At 54.4% G+C, this 22,690-nt stretch overlaps 1 protein-coding gene across 2 annotated transcripts in view; it reads right to left on the bottom strand.

The window, feature by feature from the left end:
- Positions 1-19,602, bottom strand: part of GRAP (GRB2 related adaptor protein) — a 28,763-nt gene extending 9,161 nt beyond the window's left edge. For both annotated transcript variants that reach the window (XR_005069794.1, XM_037068770.1), the window contains exons 1-4: positions 19,399-19,602; positions 11,072-11,169; positions 6,482-6,604; positions 19-187 (exon numbers count right to left, since the gene is read on the bottom strand). Coding sequence is in view for 1 of the 2 variants with exons in the window: in XM_037068770.1 (XP_036924665.1) it covers positions 19-187; positions 6,482-6,604; positions 11,072-11,169; positions 19,399-19,476 (468 nt within the window). In the remaining variant the exon portion in view is untranslated. The remainder of the gene's footprint in view (positions 1-18; positions 188-6,481; positions 6,605-11,071; positions 11,170-19,398) is intronic.
- Between the last annotated feature and the right edge of the window lie 3,088 nt (positions 19,603-22,690).

Raw genomic sequence — 22,690 nt, 5'->3', positions numbered from 1 at the left:
CTGTCCCTGCCCGCCTACCTTGAGTGGGGGCTCCTCATCTCGTAGGAAGACCTGCCGCTTCTTGGCGATGGTGGTGGTGTGATAGAAGTCGACCAGCTCGTTGAGGGAGTTGAACTTCTCCTCCCACAGGAAGTACTTCCCGGAGGCCTCTCGCAGCACCTTGAAGTGTTGGACCTCGTCCCCGTAGCTGGGGGAAAGGGCCCCCAGTCACCTCAGACAGCCCCCAGAAGCCAGGGACAACTCCCCTCCCAGCCTGGCCCTGGGCCTTCCCTCCTCACAAATGTCTGGAGCCAGGCCTTTCTCTTTCCTGTTGAGACCTGGTGAATGAGGAAGAGGTGCTGGGAGTGGGGACAGTCCCAGGCCCCCTGACCTGGTTTGGATGAGACCTGGTGAGCATCCCCTGGCCATGGTGTACAGAGTTAGTGGTTTGGACCCTGGACCAGGCCTCTTTCTTGCTGTGTGACTTTAGGCAAATCACTCAATTTCTCTGAACCTCAGTTTCCTCATAACACCTTTCTGTGAAAGTGTTTCAGAAAGTGCTGAGTGTTGTTTGTCAGCATATTAAGTGGGTTTCTCTGAGTGAGGTGACCAGATAGCATCCCCAGTTTCCCTCTCACCTGCACACTCTTCTCCCTCCCCTCCCCCTGCCCAGCCCTTGTAGTCCCTTGAGGAGTGAATCCCAAGACCGCCTGACTCCGTGTGAGAGGAGCTTAGGCATGTTGGAGGCCTCATGTCCTTCCCACCCACAACCACCTCAAGAACCTTCTATGGTTCCCCATTACCCTAGGGATAAAATCCTAACACCTCAGATGCAAGATCTGGCTCTGATTACATGTCCAGCCTCATTGCTTTAATGCACACTCTGATGCAACCCACAAGTCCCTTTCTCGTCTCCCAGCCTTTGCCTGGCCTTCTGACCCACAGCCACTAAATCCTGGCGAACATCCTCTAGCTCAGCTGAGGGGACAGCCTTCCTCTCCCAAACCAGCCAGAGGGGTGGGACCTGCTCTGGCTTGGCCTGGGCAGAGGAACCTGCCTGGTGCTTTCCACATGAGGCAGGACCCACACCAGGGCAGTCTCTGCAGCCAGAGGCTGGAGGCGGTGCTGGTATGTGTCAGGACCATGGGCCACACAGCCACAGCGACCCCTCCCTATGACAGAGGAGGCCAGGCCTACCACTTGGTGTGGGGTGGAGCTGGGATGAGCACATTAGGCCCCTCTCACAGTGGGGAAATGGAGGCCCTGAGTGCAGCCAGGCCCTGCCGGGAGCCACGCAGCAACAAAGGCCACCTCCGAGCTCCTGCATGTCGAGTGTCAATCTCAAGTGCTCCCTGACCGGTGGTCACTGTATAAGAACAGCCATCAACACTGATACCAGTCGGGATGCCTATTGTATCCCAGACCTTGTCATCCTGGGTCCACTCCCACTCCTCCGTGTTGTTCCCTGGGCTGTGACTCCCCAGGGGCCGCCCATCTCTCCTGCTCTGCCTGGCCACAGTGGAGGCACCCTTTCCAGCACCACAGTCAGCTGGGCCAGCGTCCACACCTGCCCAGTGGGGGTGGGAGCCAATGTGCCCCACAGAGAGATGAGGAAGGCCTGGGGCCAGGAGCCCCCCTGGCCAAGCTGGCAGCCACAGGGGAACACAGAACAGTCCTAGTCCCCACCAGGAAGACGCCAGTTAAGGGACCTACCCACAGGGGGATGTCCTGACCAATTGGCTGGTGAGGCTGATGGCAGGGAAAGGGTACAGTCAGGTGTGTGCACTGGGGACAGGGGAGGGCTCCTCGGAGGGAAGTGGCCCCGTGGCCTCCTGGGCCACAGGCTGTGTTCGTTTTATTTGGGACTAAATGAGAACTCAACACCAGTCTGGAAACTTGATAGTAAAAAGAAAAAACATCTCTGGGGTTCTAAATTTAAATTCTGTTAAATGATTTTGGACACAGTGTGTTCACAAGCCAGGCTTAGCCGGCGGCATGAGTTCTGGGCGGGCCCACAGCCCGTGTGTCTATAGGCCCTGCAGGGGTGTGGTGTCTAGTGTCTGTCCCGCCCCTGCCTGCTGCCCACTTCTGCCTACGGTCCTGCACCTCTGTGCTGCCTTGTTCAAAGTTTAAAGATTTAAGATAAAGAGTTGTTGAAGGTAAACACCCACCAGTTTGGGGGGCAGAGAGCAAAGTGGGATACCCCGACCCAGCCCAAGCCAAGGGGTCCAAACCACACAGAACCTCTCTCTACTTTTAAGCATACCTCCAGGCTTTGTATATATCATTTCCTCTAAATTCTCCTAGGGTCAAACTTGTACTCACACTTCAAGGCCGAGGGGAAATGGCCCAGCCTGTGAGAGCTGCCTCCGCCAGAGTTGGGGGCTTTGTGGGCTCCCTCAGCCCTTGCGCAGCCTTCTCGAGGCCAGCCACTCACAATGGCCCTCACACCAGACACCTGGATCTGAGAATTCAAGAATTCTCACACTGGGCAGCTTGCCGGTTCCGGCCGCAAGTCTGTGCACGGTACTCAGTAAAAGGCAGGGCCCGTCCCCTCTTCTACCTGGTCCAAACCTATTCTACAGCAAGCTCTGCCTGTGGCCCCAGGTGGATGTGCTGGAGACACCTGTGCCATGCAGACCCTCGATGCTGCACCCATCCCTCTCTCCGGCAGTCTCGCCCAGCCAGCCTGTCTCCCAGACGCCCCAGGCCTCAACGGTGACTCTCACCAGGAGGCTTTTTACTTTTGTTCTGCCTGGGCTGGGTCTTGGCTGTGTTCCGAGGCAGCTGAGAACACCCCAGCCAGGGGTTGTCCTCTGGGGACTCTCTAGATCTGCCTCCCCTGGGCCCAGGGGAGGAGCAGGGTAGCAGGGGAACTGAGCCTGAGTGCAGGTGACCCCTGAACTAGGAGGAATGGCTTGAAAGCAGACAGCCCTGCTGAGTGAGCCCTCATGAGCTGGAGCAGGGAAGTGCAGCCCAGAGCGGGTGTGAGCCTGGTCATAGCCAGAGGAGGGGCCCAGGACAGTGGACAGTGCCCAGGACATGTGTGCGTGTGGCCTGACCCATGTGTACTGTGTGTCTGGTGTGCGCATGTGCCTCTCTCCCTGAGCTGCTGGGACTGTCTGTGTTCCCTCTCTGAGCAGCTAGGGCTGCATCTGTCTCTGTGTGAGACCCTCAGACCTGCCTACAGTGGGAAGGGGCCTGGGCTTGGCCCCCTCCAAGGACCAGTGGGATGTCCCAGGAGAGAGGTGGTGAAGCTCTGGCCCAGCTGGGACAAAACAGGGGTGGAGGGAGCCGCCTGGAGGGACTGTGCATGAACTGGCCCAGGGCCCAGGAAGTTCCTGCTGGTTCTGACCTCAGGGGTCTCCACCAGGAAGCCTTGGGGGAGGTGCCGAGGGACATGTGCAAGGATGTCTCTGAGAGACACTCCCAGACCCTGTCCCAGGACAATGCTGGTGCTGGCTTCCCACTCGAAAACGGCTCCCTAGTATGGCCCATCTCCCCCTGGTCAAGCCTGCCCCTCACTGGCCTGCCTTTGCACAGGCTCTTCCTGCACCTGGCACAGACTCTCCTGCTTTGTACTCCAAACTCCTACTCAGGCTTCAGGGTCCAGTTCTGACATCACCCCCTTCACCGTGTGGAACCGCTGTCACCGAAAGTTCCTTACTCATTCACTCTTCGCAAACCCCCTGGGCCAGGCTGTGCCTGTGTCCTCACCACACTCCTTGGGCCACTCCACTCCCTGTTCTGCCCCTCCTTGCTTGACACACAGTAAGTAGGTGGAAAGGTTTGGGTCTGAACCTGAACACGTGGGCGGGCTTGGCTGCATTTACAAAGAGATGCCAGGAGGGGACAGTGCAGGAGGCACTAAAGGAGAAGTTCAGGCACTTGGGTTTGCTAGCAGAGGTGGGAGAGTCAGTGGTGGGGTGGTGGCCACCACCGCCCCTTAGCTCAGGCTCCAGAAGCCAGTCCAGTGATGCCCCTGTGCCCGTGCTTTGCTGGGTGGCCTTGGGCTTTGCAGCTGATTCCAGGAGCCATGCACGGCCAGCCCAGCCCAGCTGGTAGGTGCCATTTGCAGGAGAGGACCTGGACAGCCAGCATGAGGAGAATGACTGTTTCCTGCTTTTGCAGGGAACAGGGTGGAAAGTGGGGGTTGGGCTTGGGCAGTGGGGAGGTGGCAGGGGCTCTCAAGAACCCCACAATCCTTCTGGAAGGGAGTCGGGGCCAAGAACTCACAGTCACCCCCAGTCCCCAACTACAGTGCTCCCATTTTTAAGATTGGGAAGCAGAGGCTCAAAGAGGGTCAGAGCCTCTCCTGCCACTCTGGATAAGTAGCCTGTTGCCAAGGGGGGAAAGGGAAGTGAAGAAAGCTGACAACTGGTTTACACAGTGTGGAGGGGATCAAGCTGAGCATAGCGGTCTCCCACTTGGGTGCCTGTCAGCCCAGACAGGGAGATGGCCACCTCCCAGGGTCCCAGGCTGCTGATCACACCCCACCATGAGCTCCTTACAGACAGAAGCGGCAAGTATAGTAAAAGTCACAGAGCTCACAGCAGGGCCTGTGGGAGCCGGGAGGTGTCAGCCTGGGCTACATCTCTGCAGAAAGGAGCCTCATGTGGGCCATCGCAGCCCAGTTTCTTTGGAGTTGCCAAGGACACCATGGACACTCCCTGGCCAAGTCTGTCTTTCTCTGCTTCACTGGGCCTCCCGTGACCCCACACCCCTCCCCCTAGTCCCAGAGGAATCCACCGTTTTTATGTCCTTTGGCAAAACCTCGAGCCATTGGCATGAGCCACACAATCACTGGCAGCCACTGCCACCAGAAGCCACACTGCTGAGATCCCAGATGTGCCACTTGTCCTTCCTCCCAGTGGTAGCCTGGCTACCCCAGCACTGCACTTGGCCCCGTCAAGGCTGGCACAGCATGCCTCCTCCATGCGGCCTTGGTGCCTGGCCCTCAGCAATCCTGACAGCTGCTTTGGTGGTTCCCACTTCACAGACATATGCCACCTCCCCAGCCCAGCCACTTTTTGTCCCCCAGCCCCTACTATGGTCCTCAGTGTCGTCACCTCCTCCTGGGTCCTTGCCAGGCTCCCAGCACTCCTGCTGCTCCTCGCAGCAGCCAGGGGTGTTGGCCAAAAAAGGGAAGCTGATCACACCTGCTGCCCAAAACCTTCCCATGGCTCCCTATTGGCTGAGATAAACCAGGCCTCCTTGTCAGAGTCTGACAGGCCTGAGTCTTTTACTGTAGCCTCTTGCCCTGCCCCTTGACCTCTCTGCTCCAGTTGTGCCCTCTCCATCCCAAGCCCCTTCCTGCCTCAGGGTCTCTGCACCTGCTGTTCCCTGTCTGGAAGGCCCTCCTCCTAGGTCCTCCTCCCTGGGGACCTGGGCAGCTTCCCTCTCTGGTTCCATAGATGCCACCTCCTCAGGCCATTCCTAAATTCATATGTTTTCGGCCCACAGGTTCCCCAACTAAGACATACACCCACAAGGGCAGCAATGCTAGTTTTCCCATTGTCATTTCCCCAGCCCCTAGGTAGCATGGCACAGGGCACATCGCCACAGGGGTATCTCTCAGATTTAGGCATCTCACCCTGCTGATCTGGTGAAAGGGAGCAAACACCATTGCCACCAACCGTGCCTCCTTGGGAGAGCAATTGTTTTAAGCTGGTTATTTTTAAGAAGCAAGAGACTCAGGAGGAGCCTTTGACATTCCCTTGAACTGCTTAAAGATCTTAGACAGAGGACCTGCTCCAGGAAGTGGGCAGCCACCACAGATAAGTACGGTTTCGCACAAAGAGGTGTGACAGACAGAGAGGAACCCAGGTTGGCCCTTTGACCAACCCCTCTCCAGGTCCCCTTGTTAAAGACCCCAGCAAACACCTGTTTCCCAAACGTGTGGGTTGCCATCTGCACAGGGGCGACCTGAGGAGGGCACAGAGAGGTTAGGTGATTTGTCCAACGTTGCATAGACAGGAAGTGGCAGAGTCAGAATCTGAACCCAAGCAGCCTGGCCCCAAGGTCCATCCTCTCACTTATGTCCCTGTAGAGTGGGACCCTGTGACAGGTACATCCTGAAAACCCGCCCTAGTGCCTTCGTGTCTCCTGTCTCCAGTCCCTGGGGACAGGAAAACCGCCAGCAACCTCCTTCCTCCCTGGTGACTAATCTTTTTTTCTTTTCCTCTTTTAGTCTTTTTTCTTTTCTTTTAAAATGATGAATCTTTGATGGCTCCCTACTGGTCCCGAATAATGTCCAGAACCCTCAGCCTGGCACCTGAGGCCTGGCATGCATCCCAAGCCTGATTTCCAAGCACACCTTTACTGCTCTGGGCTACAGCCTGGGGTGTGTGTCCTCTAACCTGCTTCCAGGCATTTGTGGGGCTGTGCCTCTCTAGGGTTGCTGTGCTTGCCACCCCAACCTGTGAGCCTGTTGCTTGCTTGGAGTCTCAGCTCAGATGTCACTGTCTGGCCTTGCTCCACCCCTGCCACGGTCACCACTCACTTCACAGAGATGGAGAACTCCCCTGGGGAGCTCTCGCTCTCCCGGATCAGAAAGGCTCCCAGGAAGTTTCGCTTCATCAGAATCTCTTCTGCCAGCTGCCTGGAAATCCTGCCCGAGTACCACCTGCGGAGAGAGGGACAGATGAAGGCCGAGGGGAGGCAGGGCTGCCTTCTCTGTGCCCAGATGCTCAACATGGCTGACCCTCAGGATGGTCCCGAAAAGCCAGAGATATGATTGCCCCCATTTCACAGCTGAGGGACCTGAAGCACAGAGAGGCAAAGTAAGGAGCCCAAGGTCGTGTGCTGCAGAAGCGAGGACCCAACCCCAGCATTTGGCTCCAGAGCCCAATTTTCTCCCACCACACCAGGCAAACATACTATTAGGAAAACAGAAATAGCTAGCAAGCCAGTGTGAACTTCCCCCGCCCCACAACCCCAGCTAAGCTTTTCCGTTTTAGATGATAGAGACTTAAAAGCGGAAAACAGAAAAAAAACAAACAATGACAAAAACAATAGCAGCTTTGATCTGGTGATGAAGGATCTCACCCAATACCCATTTTACAGATGCATAGACTAAGGCCACCTGGACTTTTTCCTCACAGGTACAAGTCTCTTTTCCTGCTGACCAGACAGAACCAGATATACAGAAGGTAACTGATAAATGCTTGGAGTCTTGCAAGACTGCCACCACCCCCAGGATCTGGGAGTGAAAGTCTGGGACCCTGCGTCTCCTTCAGTCCTGCACCCCTGGTGGCGTGGCTCTACGTATCTCCTCACCCCTACCCCAGCCCCTGCTGATTTGGGCCACACCCACCCTCCAAGGATCCTGGTGGTCTCTGACTGGCTTCTCAGCCTCAGGGTTTCCACCTGGGTCAGGGCAGGGTCGAGGAGGGGACGGGAACCAAGGCCCAGAGAAGCCAAAGTCTCATGGCAGGACCAGGGCCCACAAAGGGCAGGCCCTCCATGCCCTTTCTTGTTGCCCCACCTACTTTCAGCAACTGTGTAATGAATCTGAGCTTTGCCCTGGGGACAGGTGTGAAGTGGCAGGTTTTCTATCATCTCAGGATGTGGACATGCCCTCGAGCTGAGAGCAGAGGACATCACATCAGGTGCAGTGACTGGTGGGGTCCTGCCCCCACCACTCCCCACTTGTGCCTTACATGCCCCCTGTTGACGAAAACCCTGGGGACCCTGCCCAAGGGCTCTTGGTTTCTGGTGACTAATGTGCTTGGCCTGTGTGCTGAGCCCCTGGTACATACATTCTCAAGTGATGACTGAAGGAGCAGGTGGACAAATAGCCAGCCCTCCCCAATACTCTGAGTGCCCCTGCTGTCTCCCAGCAGTCTGGTCACTGACACTCCCTGTTGGCTCCTTCCCTGCCCACTTCTGTCTCTCAAGTAAAGTCCCTGTCCTCAAACCAGGTCTCAGGTCTCCTGCTTCTGCAGGAGCCCACACCCTCAGAAGTGAAGTTCCAGCCAAATGCTGTCCCCAAATGGGTGGGGACCCTGGGGCCATCTCACAGTGGGTGTCCCTAGGAGGAGCACCAGCCAAGCGGGTTGCTGTTGCTGAATTTGGGGAACCAAGGCAACCTCCTGGAGAGCTCGGCCTGGGGCTCCAGAGTTCTGGAGTCTCAGGCACAGGCTCCTGGCCAGCAGGAGGCTGAGCTGTGTTCCGAGCTCCCAGGCTTGTGGGGGCCTAGGAGGCAGCGCCTGTGCCCGGAGCCCCAGCAGCACACAGTGCCGGGCCTGCTGTGGGAACAGGGGCCCAACAGGACTCCACGTGGGTGGTTTCTGAGGACCTGCATGTCTCCAAAGAACCCACAGAACCACACAGGAGGCATCGGTGTGTGGGTGGCTGTCATCCTCAAAGGGTGTTGCAACTGTACCCTCCAAGGAAGCCACCCTACCTCCACCAGAGGGAGACAGGGCTGGTCCTCCCAGGGCACCTCCCTGGGTGGTGCCAGCATTTCCCACTGCCCTGCAGCCCAGCTCTCTCCCACTGGTGCCACTCCACTGGAGGCCAGCTAGCCTTGTCCTCCCTTTTACCAATGTGGAAACTGAGGCTCAGAGATGGTCAGGGGTCCCCTGAAAGGTTGCACAGCATGTCTCTGACCTTGGACTGTCCCCCAGTCCCAGATGCTCTTCAGGGACCCACCACCCTTCCTGGCGAGCACCACCCGGGGCCCACAGCACTGGCTTCAAATTCCCTTCCCCCTCTTGCCAGCCATGTGGCCCTGGAGAGGCTACACGTGCCCCCTCACCCCACCCCCATCCCCTTGACCCTCTGTGGCCCTCAGGAAGACAAGGGCACTGTTGCGTGCAGTGTTTCCACTGCTGCCAACCTGAGGGGGTTCCCAGCCCTCCTCCACACCTCTGCCTGGGCCTGCCTGCTGCCCTCCTGGGCATACTTCTGCTCTAACTTGCAGGCCCAGCAGAGCATGCCCTCCCTCTGGGTGGCCCTCCTTGACCCTCACTGGCCATGCAGCTGGAGCAAGTGCCTTCATGCCCCACCCAGGGGCTCTCTGGGCAGGCAATAGTGGCAGTGGGTGCTCAGGGAAAGGGTGGGTCTGGTGTGGGGACAGGGCTTTTGAAAACCCAGCCCTCATTTCATCCCCGCACCCCCATATCTCCCTCCCTCTCCTCACACCCTGGGGCCTGATAGGTGGAGTCAGGCACTGAGCTGGGATTTCCCCACCTCTATTTTGGGGCCAGGGCGGGCAAGTACTGAGGTTAGCCAAAGACAAAATTAAGCATGGCCTTGGGTGGGTTGGTTGAGACCCTGACCCCCATTCCCACTCTGTCCCATATGTGAGCAGCCAGAGCTGACCTCAGGGACCCTAAGGGCACTGTAGCCTGGAACTCACCCCAGCCCCCAGCAGTCCCAGCATTCTCTTGCCTCAGCCACCAACATTACCCCGATGGGCCCAGCCCGGCACCATGCACACTCCTCAGTTCTTCTCCTCCTATGCTCAGTGCTCCTCAGCAGCTATGTGCCTTCCAGGCCTCTAGTCTTGGCTAGGTCACTGCTTCCTCCGGGAGGCACCCGCCAACTGGCCAGCCCCAGGGATGGCCCTGCCTGTCCCCAGCTACCCATGGATGCCAGGGATCTGGGCCCCTGCCCAATGTCACACAGCCTGGAGGGACCCTGCAGGGCCTGGAACCAAGGGCTGCAGCCCAGGGTGTCAGCCAGAGGCCGCAGCCTCTGTGGGGGAGGCTGGGGTGCCCTGAGCCTAGGTAGAGCAGGTAGGGCCCTGGGTGGGATGGGGCCTTGCCCAGTACATGGAGTTCGAGGTGTGGCAGCTTTGCAAGTAACTCAAAGACAGATACAGAGGATGTACCCTCAGGCCCCACCCTGGCCCTGCATTCCCCTCCCCTCTCCCCCACACTCGCACATGCATGCGGCTCCCAGGTGGCCCACCCAGCCTGCCTGGCCTGGTCACTTGCCTCCATATCTGACTGACTCCCTTCCCAACTCAGAGGCCTCCATCGTTCCCCACCACCCTGGGCCTGGTATTTGAGGCCTTCCTGCCAGTCCCACTGCCATGGGCTCTTCCTCACTACTTTCCCTGTCCAGCAATGTCTTTCTCCTTTTCTCCTTAGCTGACTCCAACACATCCTTCAAAGCCTCACTCATCGCCACCTCCTCTGAGAAGCCTTCCTCGGTTAGGTGCCTCCATGCTGTCTGCCTTCCCAGGCTGTGCTCTCTTTATGACCTGTGTCTACTGCAGGACAGGGCTGCTCTGACCCCAGCCTCTCACACATGTCCCCAGCTGGGTCCTGGCTAGGCCCCTAGGACTATTTCTAGCTTGTAGTGAGCGGCTTGGAGCAGCTGTATTTTGAGGCTACCCCATCTATCATTTCAAGCGTATGTGGTGGGTTTTCCATAGATTCTTGGCTCCCTAGACCGCCCATTCTCAGGGCAGTGGCGTTGGATGCCGCCAATGGACAGCCTGACTGGGGGCTTCCCTGGGCCAGCAGGTCCCAGGCCCTGGACACTGGAGCCCCAAACAGAACTGCCACTCTGCCCTGACCCCAAACCCTGCCTGGCCAATGTCCAGCTCTCCCCTGTGCCCTGAAGGCAGGGCCCACAGAGTCTGCTTCCTGCTCACCCCTCTACTGTTCCAGTGCCACCAGACCCCCCCTCCACTGCCTCAACGCAGGGCTGAGTCAGCCTCTTAGGGAGATCTCCAGGCTCCCCCAGAGATGGGGGCCTCAGCCTTCCTTCTGCTTTAGAAGGGGACCTGAGGAACAGGGGCAGTGGGCCCTGCCCAGAGCCACCCCACAGGCAGCAGCCCAGATGGCTGAGAGCCAGGGGCCATCCTGTCCTGTGCTCCCCTGGGCATTCTCTGGAGTTCAGTCCGCAGTCTCGCATCCTGGGCTGGCCCTGATTAGACAAGCCCTTGAATCTCCACCCCCTGTCCCCAGCTTGGAGTCGAGTCCAGAGCCCCAGAAAGATGGATAGGGGCTAGGGATTAGGAGGTTTCGTGCTTGGGGGTAGACTAGGCAGCATCCAGGCCAGGTGGGGACATTTGGCAGCGGGAGTAGAGGTGGGTGGTGCCCTGAAGTTGTAGGACCCGGTGATGGCCACTTACGGGTGGGGCTTGATTCGGATGTAGTTCTTGGGAATAAACCCCTCGGCACCCCGGAGCTCAGCCTTGTACCAGTTCTGGTCATCTTCCATGTTCAGGATCTGCAGGTAGGAGAGACAGCTGTCACCTGCTGTGGGCTCATTGCTCAAGTGCCCTGGGCTTCACCAAGGTAGGCCTGGGGCCTGTTTCACAGAGCAGGGGGTGGGGACCTGGCCGAGGTCACAAGGGCCATAGTCCCAGGATAGCCTGTCCCCAGGCTCACAGTCCTGAGACTCACAGCTGCCCCAGTGGGGCTGGAGCTGGAGTCTCAGGATCTCTTGCAGACTGTGAAGTCATGGGGAGCAAAGATAGGGTGCTTCTGTTCCTAAGCTGTGCCCCTGAGCATGGGGGTCCACAGTATTTGTGCATTAGGCACTGAGCCATTGGCATGGGCGCAAGTCCCCAGGGAGCTCAGACAACCTCAGCCTGAGCTCAGCGCCCCGTGGTAGTCACTTTGAGTCACTTGCATTTATTTTTTTTTAAAGATTTTATTTATTTATCTTAGAGGGGAAGGGAAGGAGAGAGAGAGAGAGAGAGAGAGAAATATCAATGTATGGTTGCCTCTTGTGTGTCCCCCACCAGGAACTGGGAACTGGCCTGCAACCCAGGCATGTGCCCTGACTGGGAATCGAACTTCGATCGTGTGGTTCGCAGGCCCGCGCTCAATCCACTGAGCTACACTTGCATTTAAATAGCCCTTCTAGTCTCAATTCAGGGGTGCAATGTAATAGGAGGTGGTGGCTTTGAGGCACTGGGGAGTATGGGGAGCAGACGAGGGAGACCTTGGGCTGGGCTGAGGCTGAGGCCTGGCTTGCTCAGGTCATGAGGGTCCTCATCCATGGTGTCAGACCCTTGCAGCCCCACAGTTGGGCCAAGAGGAACTGAAACAGGCAGAGTGGGGGTGGCGGCCACTGCAGCGAGTGACTGAGTGGCTTCTTAAAGAAGCAGGCAGGCCTGTAGCGTGGGCACAGACCGTAGCTCTGGGCCCTCCCTTCCCTGGGCAAGCTGCCCATGCATGGCACTGGCTCTCCCATGAGCCTCTGAGGTCATGATCACCAAAGGCCATTACTCAGGTGAAGAAGCAGACCCTGGGGTGGGGAGTGAGCCAGGCCAGCATGAGCCTGAACCCTGTGGCCTGGGATCTCAGACTCAGCTGGTTGAAGCCACCCCTGACCTGCCAGCTTGCACTCTTCCTGCACCTCCCACTTTGTCTCTGGACCCAAGTCTGGAAGTGGGGGCATCTCTCCTGAGTCTTGCAGCAGGTCCCAGCTCCGTCCTAGTGGGGACACTTCCTAAGAGAAAATGCTGGAGGTAGGACAGCACCCCAAGGAGAGCGTACTGCAAGAGTCAGGGCAGGGGTGCTGGCGTAAAGGCAGCTGCTCAGACAGCTTGGTTTTGCCAAGAGAAACTGGGATGGACATCCTTGGGCCCAAGCCAGGGCCCAAGCTGAGCCCTGAGCTGTGCAGGCAGGCACCCCCTCTCTGCGCCCTCTCCCTCCTCTGCCCGAGGGCCCTGCTGAGTCCCTTCCTTCCTGCCTTTGCAGCTAGAGCAGGGTCAGCAGCCCTGGGGACAGGCGGAAGCAGGTGGCTGACTCAGGAAAACTTTTGCTCAAAACAAAACAAATTTTCCAATTTATTAGGAAATTAAATCCTCTGGGCCTCCTTCTAAAGCCACACATTCAACGGAGGAGCCCTGGAACCTGGGACTCCAGACTGCTCTGGCTGCCCCTGGCTCCCTCTGGAGCTTTGGCCTGTTCCATCAACCGAGGAATGGGCACATCTGGGGCCTGCACTGCATGGGGCAGTGTCTTTTGAGCTACGAAGTCCTGTGTGGATGTGTCAGTGTAATAATATACCTGATCTAGGCCATGTTTTATTGTATGTTGTTCTGCTTTCCTATTGTCCTCACTCCAAGGCCCCGGAATTGTTCTCATTGTTTATGTTAGCTGAATTCTCACTGTCAATGTGGTTTGAAAGCCCTGGGCCCTCTGAGACATGGACACTCCCACAAAGCAGGGAGAGCCCCTCCTCCCTGGGGAAACCCTGGCATCTGCCCCACAGCACCCTCAACCCAGGATGCGGTGCTCCTGCACTGGGCCCTAGGCAATGCAAGTGCTCATGTGCTATTTACTGAGCACCTACTGCACACCAGGCGTCGTGCTAGGCTCTAGCAATACAGCAGGGAACAAGAGGCTTCCATTCTCCCGAACACAGGTAACAATACAAAAGGAAGAAAACGAGTTCACATGGTAACAGTGTAGCAGTGGGTGATCTGAAAACTGCATAGCACAGGATAGCACAGATGGAGGATGTCTGTTTGGGGGCAAGGAGGTTTGCAACAGGGGTCAAGAAATGCCTCTCTGAGGAGGAGACCGGAGTCACAGGCACAGACAAGAGAAGACATGGAGGTGGTGTACAAGGCAGAGGGAACAGCCAGCCAGTGCAAAGGCCCTGCAGTGGGAGCAAGCCCTGTCCCTAGAGCAGGAAGGAGGCAAGTGCATCTGCAGTCAAGGCAGGAGGGGCAGCGAGAGACGGTGAGTGGGGCGAGGCTGGCAGGACAGGCAGGGTGGGAGCACGTAGGTCTTGCAGTCCAGGGGAAGCAGTTCAGGTTTTGTTTTAAGGGGGCCATCAGGGGACAGCCAAGCTCTGAGTTAATGCTGCTATGTGGAGACTGGGCTAGGGGAGGGAGGGGGTGGGAAGAAGCTTCTCTCTAGCCCAGGAGCTGAGGGTGGAGGTCTGAGGGCCATGGTATAGGGGTACTGAGAAGCGCAGGATTCGGTGTAGATGTTGGCAGAGTCCCTGACAGGACTTAACAAGAGGGTGTATGTGAGACAAACAGGGAGTGGCTGAGACGACTCTGAGGGGCGGGGCCTAGGCTGGCAGGCTGTCATAGCCGTGCACGCTGTGGCCATGTACAGTGCTGCAGGGAGGCCAAGCTCAGGGTGGCCTGTACTGGGTCTGAGGTGCTGTTAGCCTTCCCTGTGGAGATGCCAAGGCAGCCATGGGCTCCTCGGGTCTGGGTCTTGGGTGCCAGGTTATCCATGGAGAGATGGGGTGAAGCCACCACCCACATCCCTCCTCCAGCCAGGAGAAACAAGATGCTGTGCCTCCTGAGATGCCCAGCCTATCAGAGAATGGGCCTTTGTTTCAGGGAAGTGATGTCTGGGGCCATTTTTCCAGTGCAGGTTGAGGTGCCACCAAGTTTCTCTCCAGGACCAGGGCTGAGTTGTTCACTGTGGTCCCTGGAGGCTGGGGTGCCTAGTGGGCAGGGCAGCAGACAGGGCCTGGCCCACAGGCAGTGCTCAGGGAAGGGACATGCCATGCAGTCCCGCCTCACCCCAGCACTGCCCAGAAAGGGCTGGCCCAAGAGAGGAGGGGGGCCACAGTCACATTTTTATAGTTACCAGAAAGCAGGCTCCAGACTAGTGTGGGTGGGCAAGGTGCCTCGGGAGCAAAACTTAGGGGAGCTCCAAAAAACTCAGGAATCAAGATCATATTTAAGACAATATGTTAAAAAATAAAAGTCAATACACAAATGCTGAATATGGTCATTAGTTAATAATAATTTCTAAACATGGACACTTAGTTTAACAAAACTGTACTAGCCACTCACGTAAGATGCTCCTGATGGGGGAGCTGAGCGCAGGTAGGTATCCCTCTGCACTATCTTCTCAATTTTTCTGGAAATCTAAAACTTTTCTAAAAAGTAAATCTATTTAAAAATGAATGGAAAGAAGATCCGCCCAAATCTGAAATAAAGGCAGTACCTGCCCAGCCTTGAGAGTGGGAGTGGCCGGCGCCCAGACCGGACACCTCTTAGGTTGTCAGGTAGTTTCTTTCCAGTCTTCCTTCCGGGCACAGCCCCTTGCGTGTGAGGGTCAGTTTTCCCTCCGCGAAAGCAATGCCTGTTGGTTATCTGTCTGTGTACATACATTTGCGTTCTGCTTGACGCCATTTAACACTGTGTCATGAGCATTTTTATGTCATTAAACATGCTCCCCAAATCACATTTTTAGGGCTGTGTCATCTTTTTTGCCATTGCTGAACAGGTCGTCTAGCTTGATTCCATGTGACAAACTGTCACCAACATTCCCCTCTCTTGCTTGCTCCATTTTTCTCCGCATCCTGCTTCCAGCTGACAAGCTCTCCGTTTACTGGTTTATCTGGCCTGTGGCCCCAGTGACGCTGCATTTTCTCCCCACTACATCTCTGAGACCGGGACGGACGCAGTGCGCGCCCTGTGAGACCTTCGAGCGAGGATGCACACACACCTCAGCTTGTCCCGGTTTCCCAGACACACGATTCTGGGTCAGAGGGTGTGGAGATTTTTAATGCTTTTTATGTTTCCCAAAGGCCCTTCAAAATGTTTGTGCCACTTTACCTGCCCTCCAGCACATGTAAAGGTGCACATTTTCCCACAACCTCAACAACCCCTGAGATTCTTTTAAAAATAGGGTTTTGCTCATCTGGTGTCTTTTGTCATGGTGAAATTGGCCACACGCTCACATTGCTTCTTTGGCAGTTTTCCTTTGCCCATTTTTCTATTCTGCTGTTTGTGATTTTTCTGTTGACTTATAAGAGCTCTGTCCGTATCAAAATTATTAATATATTGACATTTTTGTCAGGCATTTTTTCTTAGTTTAAGCCACCTTTATTTCTTACCCGGGAGACTGCAACAGCCCCTCTCCTGCCCCTCTGTCGTCTCCCTAAAATGCCCCTGGCAAAGCCCTCCTTCGGGCTTGTGCACTTCCCACTTGCAGCGGCACTGGGCCTTGGAGATCCTGCTGCCCGACACCCCAACCCCACCCTCACCTCCTCGCCTGTACTCCTTGCTCTTCAGCACAGACCTTTCAATTTTTCACACCTGTGAGCAGGTCCTGCTTCAGACTCCGGGCTGTTTGCTTGGCCACCCTGACCATCCCTCAGGGGTCACCTCTTTTGAGAGGCTGCCCTGACAATCCACTGGTCACTGTGTGTCCTATTTCCCTGTGTTGTTTCTTCCATCTACTCAGCACCTCGTGATGCCACTTACCCTCTGGAATGTCAGCTCCAGGAGGGCAAGGGCTTTGCCTTATTTGTTGCTGTGTCAGAACACTCAGAACAGTGCCTGATAAACAGCAGGTGCTCAATACTCAACAGAGAACAGATTGGTGGCTACCAGAGGCAGGGGCAGGGGGAACGGGTGAAGGGGGCCAAAGGTACAAATTCCAGTTATAAGGACAATAAGTTCTGGGGGCGTCATGTGCAGCACGGTAACCATAGTTAGTCACTCCATATTGTCTGAAAATTGCTGAGAGTAGATCTCAAAAGTTGCCACCAAGAGAAAAAGTACAACTATGTAAGGTGACAGCTGCTGACTAAACTAATTGTGATGACGGTTTCACAGACATGTGTCAAATCATTAGGATATACACCTTAAATACATGTGATCTCATATGTCAGTTTTATCTCAGTAAAACTGGAAAAAATAGCCCCACAAGTATTCGTTGAATAAATGAGGGAAAAGGCAGCCCCTCCCACTGCCTTCCTTCCTCTGTCGTTTTTTGAGCTTTAAAAGTCCCCTCCTTGGCCTTCACCCACATGAGGTACAAGTCCCACTGGGAGGGCGTCCCCTCCACTCCCCACCCTTGTCTCTGCTAACACTTTAGCCCCCCTTCCCTTTCCTTCACATTTCCCTTGTCATATTGAAAGTCTACTATGTGCTGGGACTGTTTTAAGTTCTGCAGCTCCAGCATGATCCCCTGGCCAGGTAGCTCAGTTGGTTGGAGCATCATCCCAATACGCCAAGGTTGAGGGTTCAATCCCTGGTTAGGGCACATACAAGAAGCAACCCACGAACACATCAATAAATGGAACAACAAATCCACATCTCCCTCCCCCCACACTCTCTCTAATCAATTAAAAAAAAAAGCAAACACCCCAGGAATTGGCTAACATCTTAGCATAGCAAGGTTAGTGGAAAATGACTAAGACAAATCTCGGGTGGGAAAGCTGGCACAGGAGTCTGGGAGGGCAGCGGGGGTGTCACAGTCTTTACAACTGCTGTGGGGAGCCCCACTGTCCACCCCACCCACTGCTGGCTGGTCACCCTGAGCCTCAGGTGGAGCCCATCGCTTACCCTCACTTCATTCCTATCTCCTCCCTGTTCCACTGCCTCCCAAGCCTCAGGTCTGGGTTTAGAGATGCCAAACTGCTCTCAGATCGGTAAGTGAGGCCTCTGAACCCAGGCTTGCTCTCACAGACAGTGCCTGGGCCATCCTGGTGCTAGGCCTGCCCTCGTCTCCCTCTGGCCACATGTCCATGGGGCCCTATGGTACCCGCACCAGAGGCACAAAGGCATCCTGGCATAGAGAAGGAGGGGGTGGTTCCTTAAAGGCACATGGTTCTTTTTGGGAAACATCAACCTCCCAGACCCCTAGCCCAGTCCATTTGACCTCACTTGGGGCAGAACAGTTCCCAGACTCAGAGGACAAAATTTCAAGTTCAACCCCATACTAAACAAGTCACGTCACTTCCCTGTGACTCAGTTTAGCCACCTGTGAAAATGGGGTTGCCAATTCTCTCCACTGCAGCAGCTTACATGGGACACAGGTGCATTGCTGAGCTTGGGACTGGACATAGCAAGGTGCCAGCAGAGGGGAATTCTTGTCCCTTCTTGTGCTTGAAGCTTCGGGCCACAAGGAGGACTCAGGGCTCAGGGCTCAGAGTGGAAGGGAGACAGAACATAAAAGAGCCAGGAAAAGTCCTGGGCCAGTGGACTGGCAAAACTGAGACAGAGCACTGAACACAGTGGCTGAGCAATTACAGGTGATACAGAAGGTCACTTTCCTGGAGACAACATCTAGGCCTCAGTTGTGTTTCAGCTCCAGGCCCAGAAAAGCAGCAAAACCAGGTGTGCAATGCCAGGACCAGCTGCGATGACTAATGGCTCCCTACTTGGTCACTGACCCATCAGAGGAGACCAGGACCCTGAAAGGGCACACCTGGAGGACTGATGCATATTCTGCTGAGACCCTCCCCTGAGACCTCCTCTAGGGTTCTGCCTGCAAGAGAGAGATAAGCCCCAACATGTGGCTCCATTGGTTGGGTGTTGTCCTGCACAGTGAACAGTTGCATATTTGATTCCCAGTTGGGCACATGCCTGGGTTGCAGGTTTGGTCCCTTGTGGGATGCATATGACAGGCACTGATATTTCTCTCTCTCTTTTTCCCTCCCTCCCCCTCTCTCTAAAAATAAAATTAGAATCTTAAAATTCTCCTAACTTGAAGGCAATGGGCAGCTGGCAGCTCATCCTAGGCTAACCCCCTAATCTGTCTCCAAAGCCCCCTTTTCTCTGGCTTCCCAGTGAGCTCGGGCAGCCCAGCCTGGGCTCTCCTGTTGCTTCTTCTACGTAAGGCTCTTTGGTGTTTCACTGTCCCCAGTTTTAATAAATGCACCCCCATAGTCACTTGGACTCATGTTGTGAAATCTCTCCTTCAGGAAATCAAAAGTCCACACACTGCAGCTGGCTCCTGGCAGCCCTGCTCCAGGCCGGTCCCCTTTGCAGTAACCGGGGGTGGGGGGACACCCCGTCAAAGGCCCATTGCTGCTGTGCAGACTCAAGCCCAGGGGGGAAGTTACTGTCTCAGCTCGGGGCAGCTCCAGTGCCCGAGTCTTGCCATGGTCACGCCTGAATCCAGCTCCTTGGCAAACTTGCAAGCAAAGACCTTTCCGGGGAGAGAGACCCCATTAACCCTTCTGCCTGGACCTCCCTTGGAAGCCTGAACAAACAGAAAGAAGTGATGGTAGGACTGACTCTTTTCCCTTTTCTCCATTCTGCTGGGAAGCTCATTCCTGACACTTAAATCACAGCTATTTTCAGCCCAATAGGTTAGTGTGTGTACTTTTTACTTTCCTAAGAACTTCCTCTTTCCTCCTTCTCTCCCTCCCCCAATCTCTCTCTCTCTCTCTCTCTCTCTCTCTCTCTGTCTCTCTGTCATTTCAACTACTGTCTTCTTAAATTCTTCCCCAGAAAATTGGGCATTGAACCAACTGCTAGGTGCTGTACTCATGTCTCCTCAAACCCTCACACTGGCCCTCAAAGGAGAGACCATTAAAGACCTCCCCATTTCCTAGAGGGGGGAACTGTGACTTGGAGAGAAGAGGCAGCTTGTCCTGAGTCACGCAGCTGATGACTGGAGAAGCTACCCTTCTTCCTCCACACATGGGACTTTTTTTGGGAGCTGTCCTGGGCCCCGGTTCTTAACCTCCCCATCCCTCGTGGGCCCACTCAGCCCACTCCAGCCATCCTACCTTGAGTGTGTCCCCCTTGTTGAAGGCCAGTTCATCGCTCTCTGTGGCCTGGAAGCTGTACAGGGCCACTGACTCCATTCTGCTGCCTGGGAGCCCAGCAGCCCTGTTCAGAGCAGGGCTGGCAGCTTCCTGCTTCCTCTGCAGTCAGGGCTGTCTTCCTTTGTTTTGAGAATATGTTTGTTCTTTTGAAGCTGAGACTGAAAGTGCCCCTGACGGGAGAAACAGGAAGCACAGATATGTCACAGAGCTGGGTGGCTGGGTGGTGGGTGGCTCACAGAGCCATAAGCCTTATGTCACATAAGGCGGGGAGCTGGCCCACCCTTACCTTAGACCCTGAGGCAGGTGTTGCTCTTGGGGAGTCTCCAGCAGGCCTGGGAGTGGGTCTCTCTCCTTGTACCCATGTTGTAGACATGAAACTGAGGTCTCCTGAGGAGGATACTGCAAGGCCATCTTGGCGCTCAGGCATTGGCTCTTGTGGTCCCAGCCACCCCCACCACTTCACCACTCTGTCTGCCACATTTGCTAAGCTCCAGTGCCTCCCATGACTTCCCAATGCTTACTACCTCAACCCCAAACTTGTTTTCTGGCATTCAAGGCCCTACCAAGCCACTACCCCCCACACCTGTCCAGACTCACATTTGTTTCTTTTTTTTTTTACATTATACTATCACATTAAATCTTTAATAATAAAATCCCATTAAAGATTATCTGTCGCATTCCACACAATGATTAGTTTTCTGCAAAAAGCTTTGCTTTCTGTGTACAAATCAATGTCAATGAAATTTTAAAAACTGTACCAGGCAAAGACCTTTATTAATCTTTGTTTCAAGCTTTATCCCCAGGCTTCTTCAGCTTAATTAGCTGCAAAGGATGCCTTGTGTATAAGCAAAACCTGAAAAGAGCTAAAGTGGGCAAGGGACTATGTCTTAAAAATATCAGAGAGCTAGATTCTGTCAGACCCATGAACAGAATTTGAATATAAATAATATAAAATAGCAAGTCTCAGTAACTTCTTCGAGTTTATCCTCTTCGGAAGTTGACTCCATTCAAGTTTGCTTTATTCTTGGAAATCTCTTCAAAACTCTCCAGAAGAGTGGGAACTTCATCTTCTTTCTCTCCTGTAGCAAGTGGCACTTTTCTATCCACAGGCTGCTTGGGCCAAGCCCCGCCAGTCTCCATCAAGGGGCCAGGCTGTGTGCACCAGGTGGGGTGGCCACGGTGGCGCAAGTGTCCACTGCCAGAGGCATGTGGACTCTAGGGCTGTTGAAGTGAATCGCCGGTCCCTCATTTGTGAATATATTTACCTCTTCACTACCAGAGGTACTGCTCACTCCTCGCTTCTGTAAGAACAGCTGAAGATTGTTATCATCTGCCGAAGCTGTTCTGTGAACCACTTTCTTCCTACAAGCGGTTCCTTTCCCACCAATGTGTACGTGTGCCCTCAATCAGGCAGGTTTCTCCTGGCTCAGAATACCTTCTTCCATCTTGTTGGGGAGGAAGCAGGGCTGCGTGGGGACAGGGGAGCCTGGCTTGGTGCTCAGGGAGTGCTGGGCAGACCAGCTGAGAATAAGTGTGCACACGGCAGGACTCAGGAAGGCAGCTGGGGCCACGTGTTGTTACTCACTTTCCCACTAAACAAACCTGGGCTCAGCCCCCGCAGGGAGACACACCACACTTTCACATCACTCCTCAGGCTTTGCGCTTGCAGGTCCATCCACTTAGGGCCTCTCCCTCTCTTCCTCCAGAAGACCCCCATCCGTCCGTCAAAGCCCAACTCAGAGCTATGGCTCCTCCTTCCCAGCAACAGAGAGCCAAGGGCAGAAAGACCTGCAGGCAAACCTGGACCTTTCCTTTGGGGTTTGTTACAAACTGTGCATCTGTGTGGCGGTCCTGACACTGTTGTGTGACTGTTGGGGGAAACGATAAATGCGGGACGCTGTTTTCTCTGGGGAAGAAAGGAGACTTCGCCTGAGAGGGGACAGCGAGGAGCCCTCGGAGTTCAGTGGAAATTAGATGGATCGGTGCAAAGCAAGATTAATTTTTCCTGTAGAAGAGTTTTTCCTCCTTCATTTATGTCAATATGGTTAATCATGCTTTCCTATTTTAGTCAGTGGTTAACAATTCATTACTATTGTTGTGTTTCTGATGCTTAAATTGTCCCAGGTTTGGCCTCTTTGTCCTTCTGACAAGTCCTCATTGTTCCCTGCATTCTTGCTAACTTTCTGACGAAAGTTATGTTCCAGGACTTCTTCTGCTCCAGCCCTGGAATCGGCCATCTCTCCAAAGAGATGGAGGATGGTATTTCTTTTTATATCATTAAAATACATTTTTAATGTATTTTATTGATTATACTATTACAGTTGTCCCATTTCCCCCTCTTTATTCCCCTCCACCCTGCACACCCTCTCCCACTCACTTCCCCCCTTTAGTTCATGTCCATGTGTCATAAGTTCTTCAGCTTCTACATTTCCCACGCTGCTCTTGCCATCTCCCTGTCTATCTTCTACCTACCATCTACGCTACTTATTCTCTGTACCTTTCCCCCACTCTCCTCCTCCCACTCCCCTGTTGCTAACCCTCTTTGTGATCTCCATTTCTGTGGTTCTATTCCTGTTCTAGCTGTTTGCTTAGTTTGCTTTTGCTTTTGTTTTAGGTGTGGGTGTTAATAATTGTGAGTTTGCTGTCATTTTACTGTACATGTTTTTTATCTTCTTTTTCTTAGATAAGTCCCTTTAACATTTCATATAATAAGGGCCTGGTGACGACGAACCCCTCGAACTTGACCTTATCTGAGAAGCACTTTATCTGCCCTTCCATTCTAAATGAAAGCTTTGCTGGGTAGAGCAATCTTGGATGTAGGTCCTTTCCTTTCATGACTTGGAATACTTCTTTCCAGCTCCTTCTTGCCTGTAAGGTCTCTTTTAAGAAATCAGTGACTGTCTCCTTATCTCTCGCTGCTTCTAGGATTCTCTCCTTCACTTTAATCTTGGCTAATGTAATTATGATGTGCCTTGGTGTGTTCCTCCTTGGGTCCAACTTCTTTGGGACTCTGAGCTTCCTGGATTTGTTGGAAGTCTATTTCCTTTGCCAGATTGGGGAAGTTCTCCTTTATTATTTGTTCAAATAAGTTTTCCACTTGTTCCTCTTCCTGTTCCCCTTCTGGTACCCCTATAATTTGGATGTTGGAATATTTAAAAATGTCCTGGAGGTTCCTAAGCTTCTCATTTTTTTGAATTCTTGTTTCTTCATTCTCTTCTGTTTAGTTGTTTCTTTCTTCCTTCTGGTCCACTCC

The sequence above is a fragment of the Sturnira hondurensis genome, unplaced genomic scaffold, assembly GCF_014824575.4.
Source record: "Sturnira hondurensis isolate 20B ecotype Veracruz unplaced genomic scaffold, ASM1482457v3 Scaffold0018097, whole genome shotgun sequence".
NCBI classification, from domain to species: Eukaryota; Metazoa; Chordata; class Mammalia; order Chiroptera; family Phyllostomidae; genus Sturnira; species Sturnira hondurensis.
This window is presented reverse-complemented; position numbering and strand designations above follow the sequence as displayed.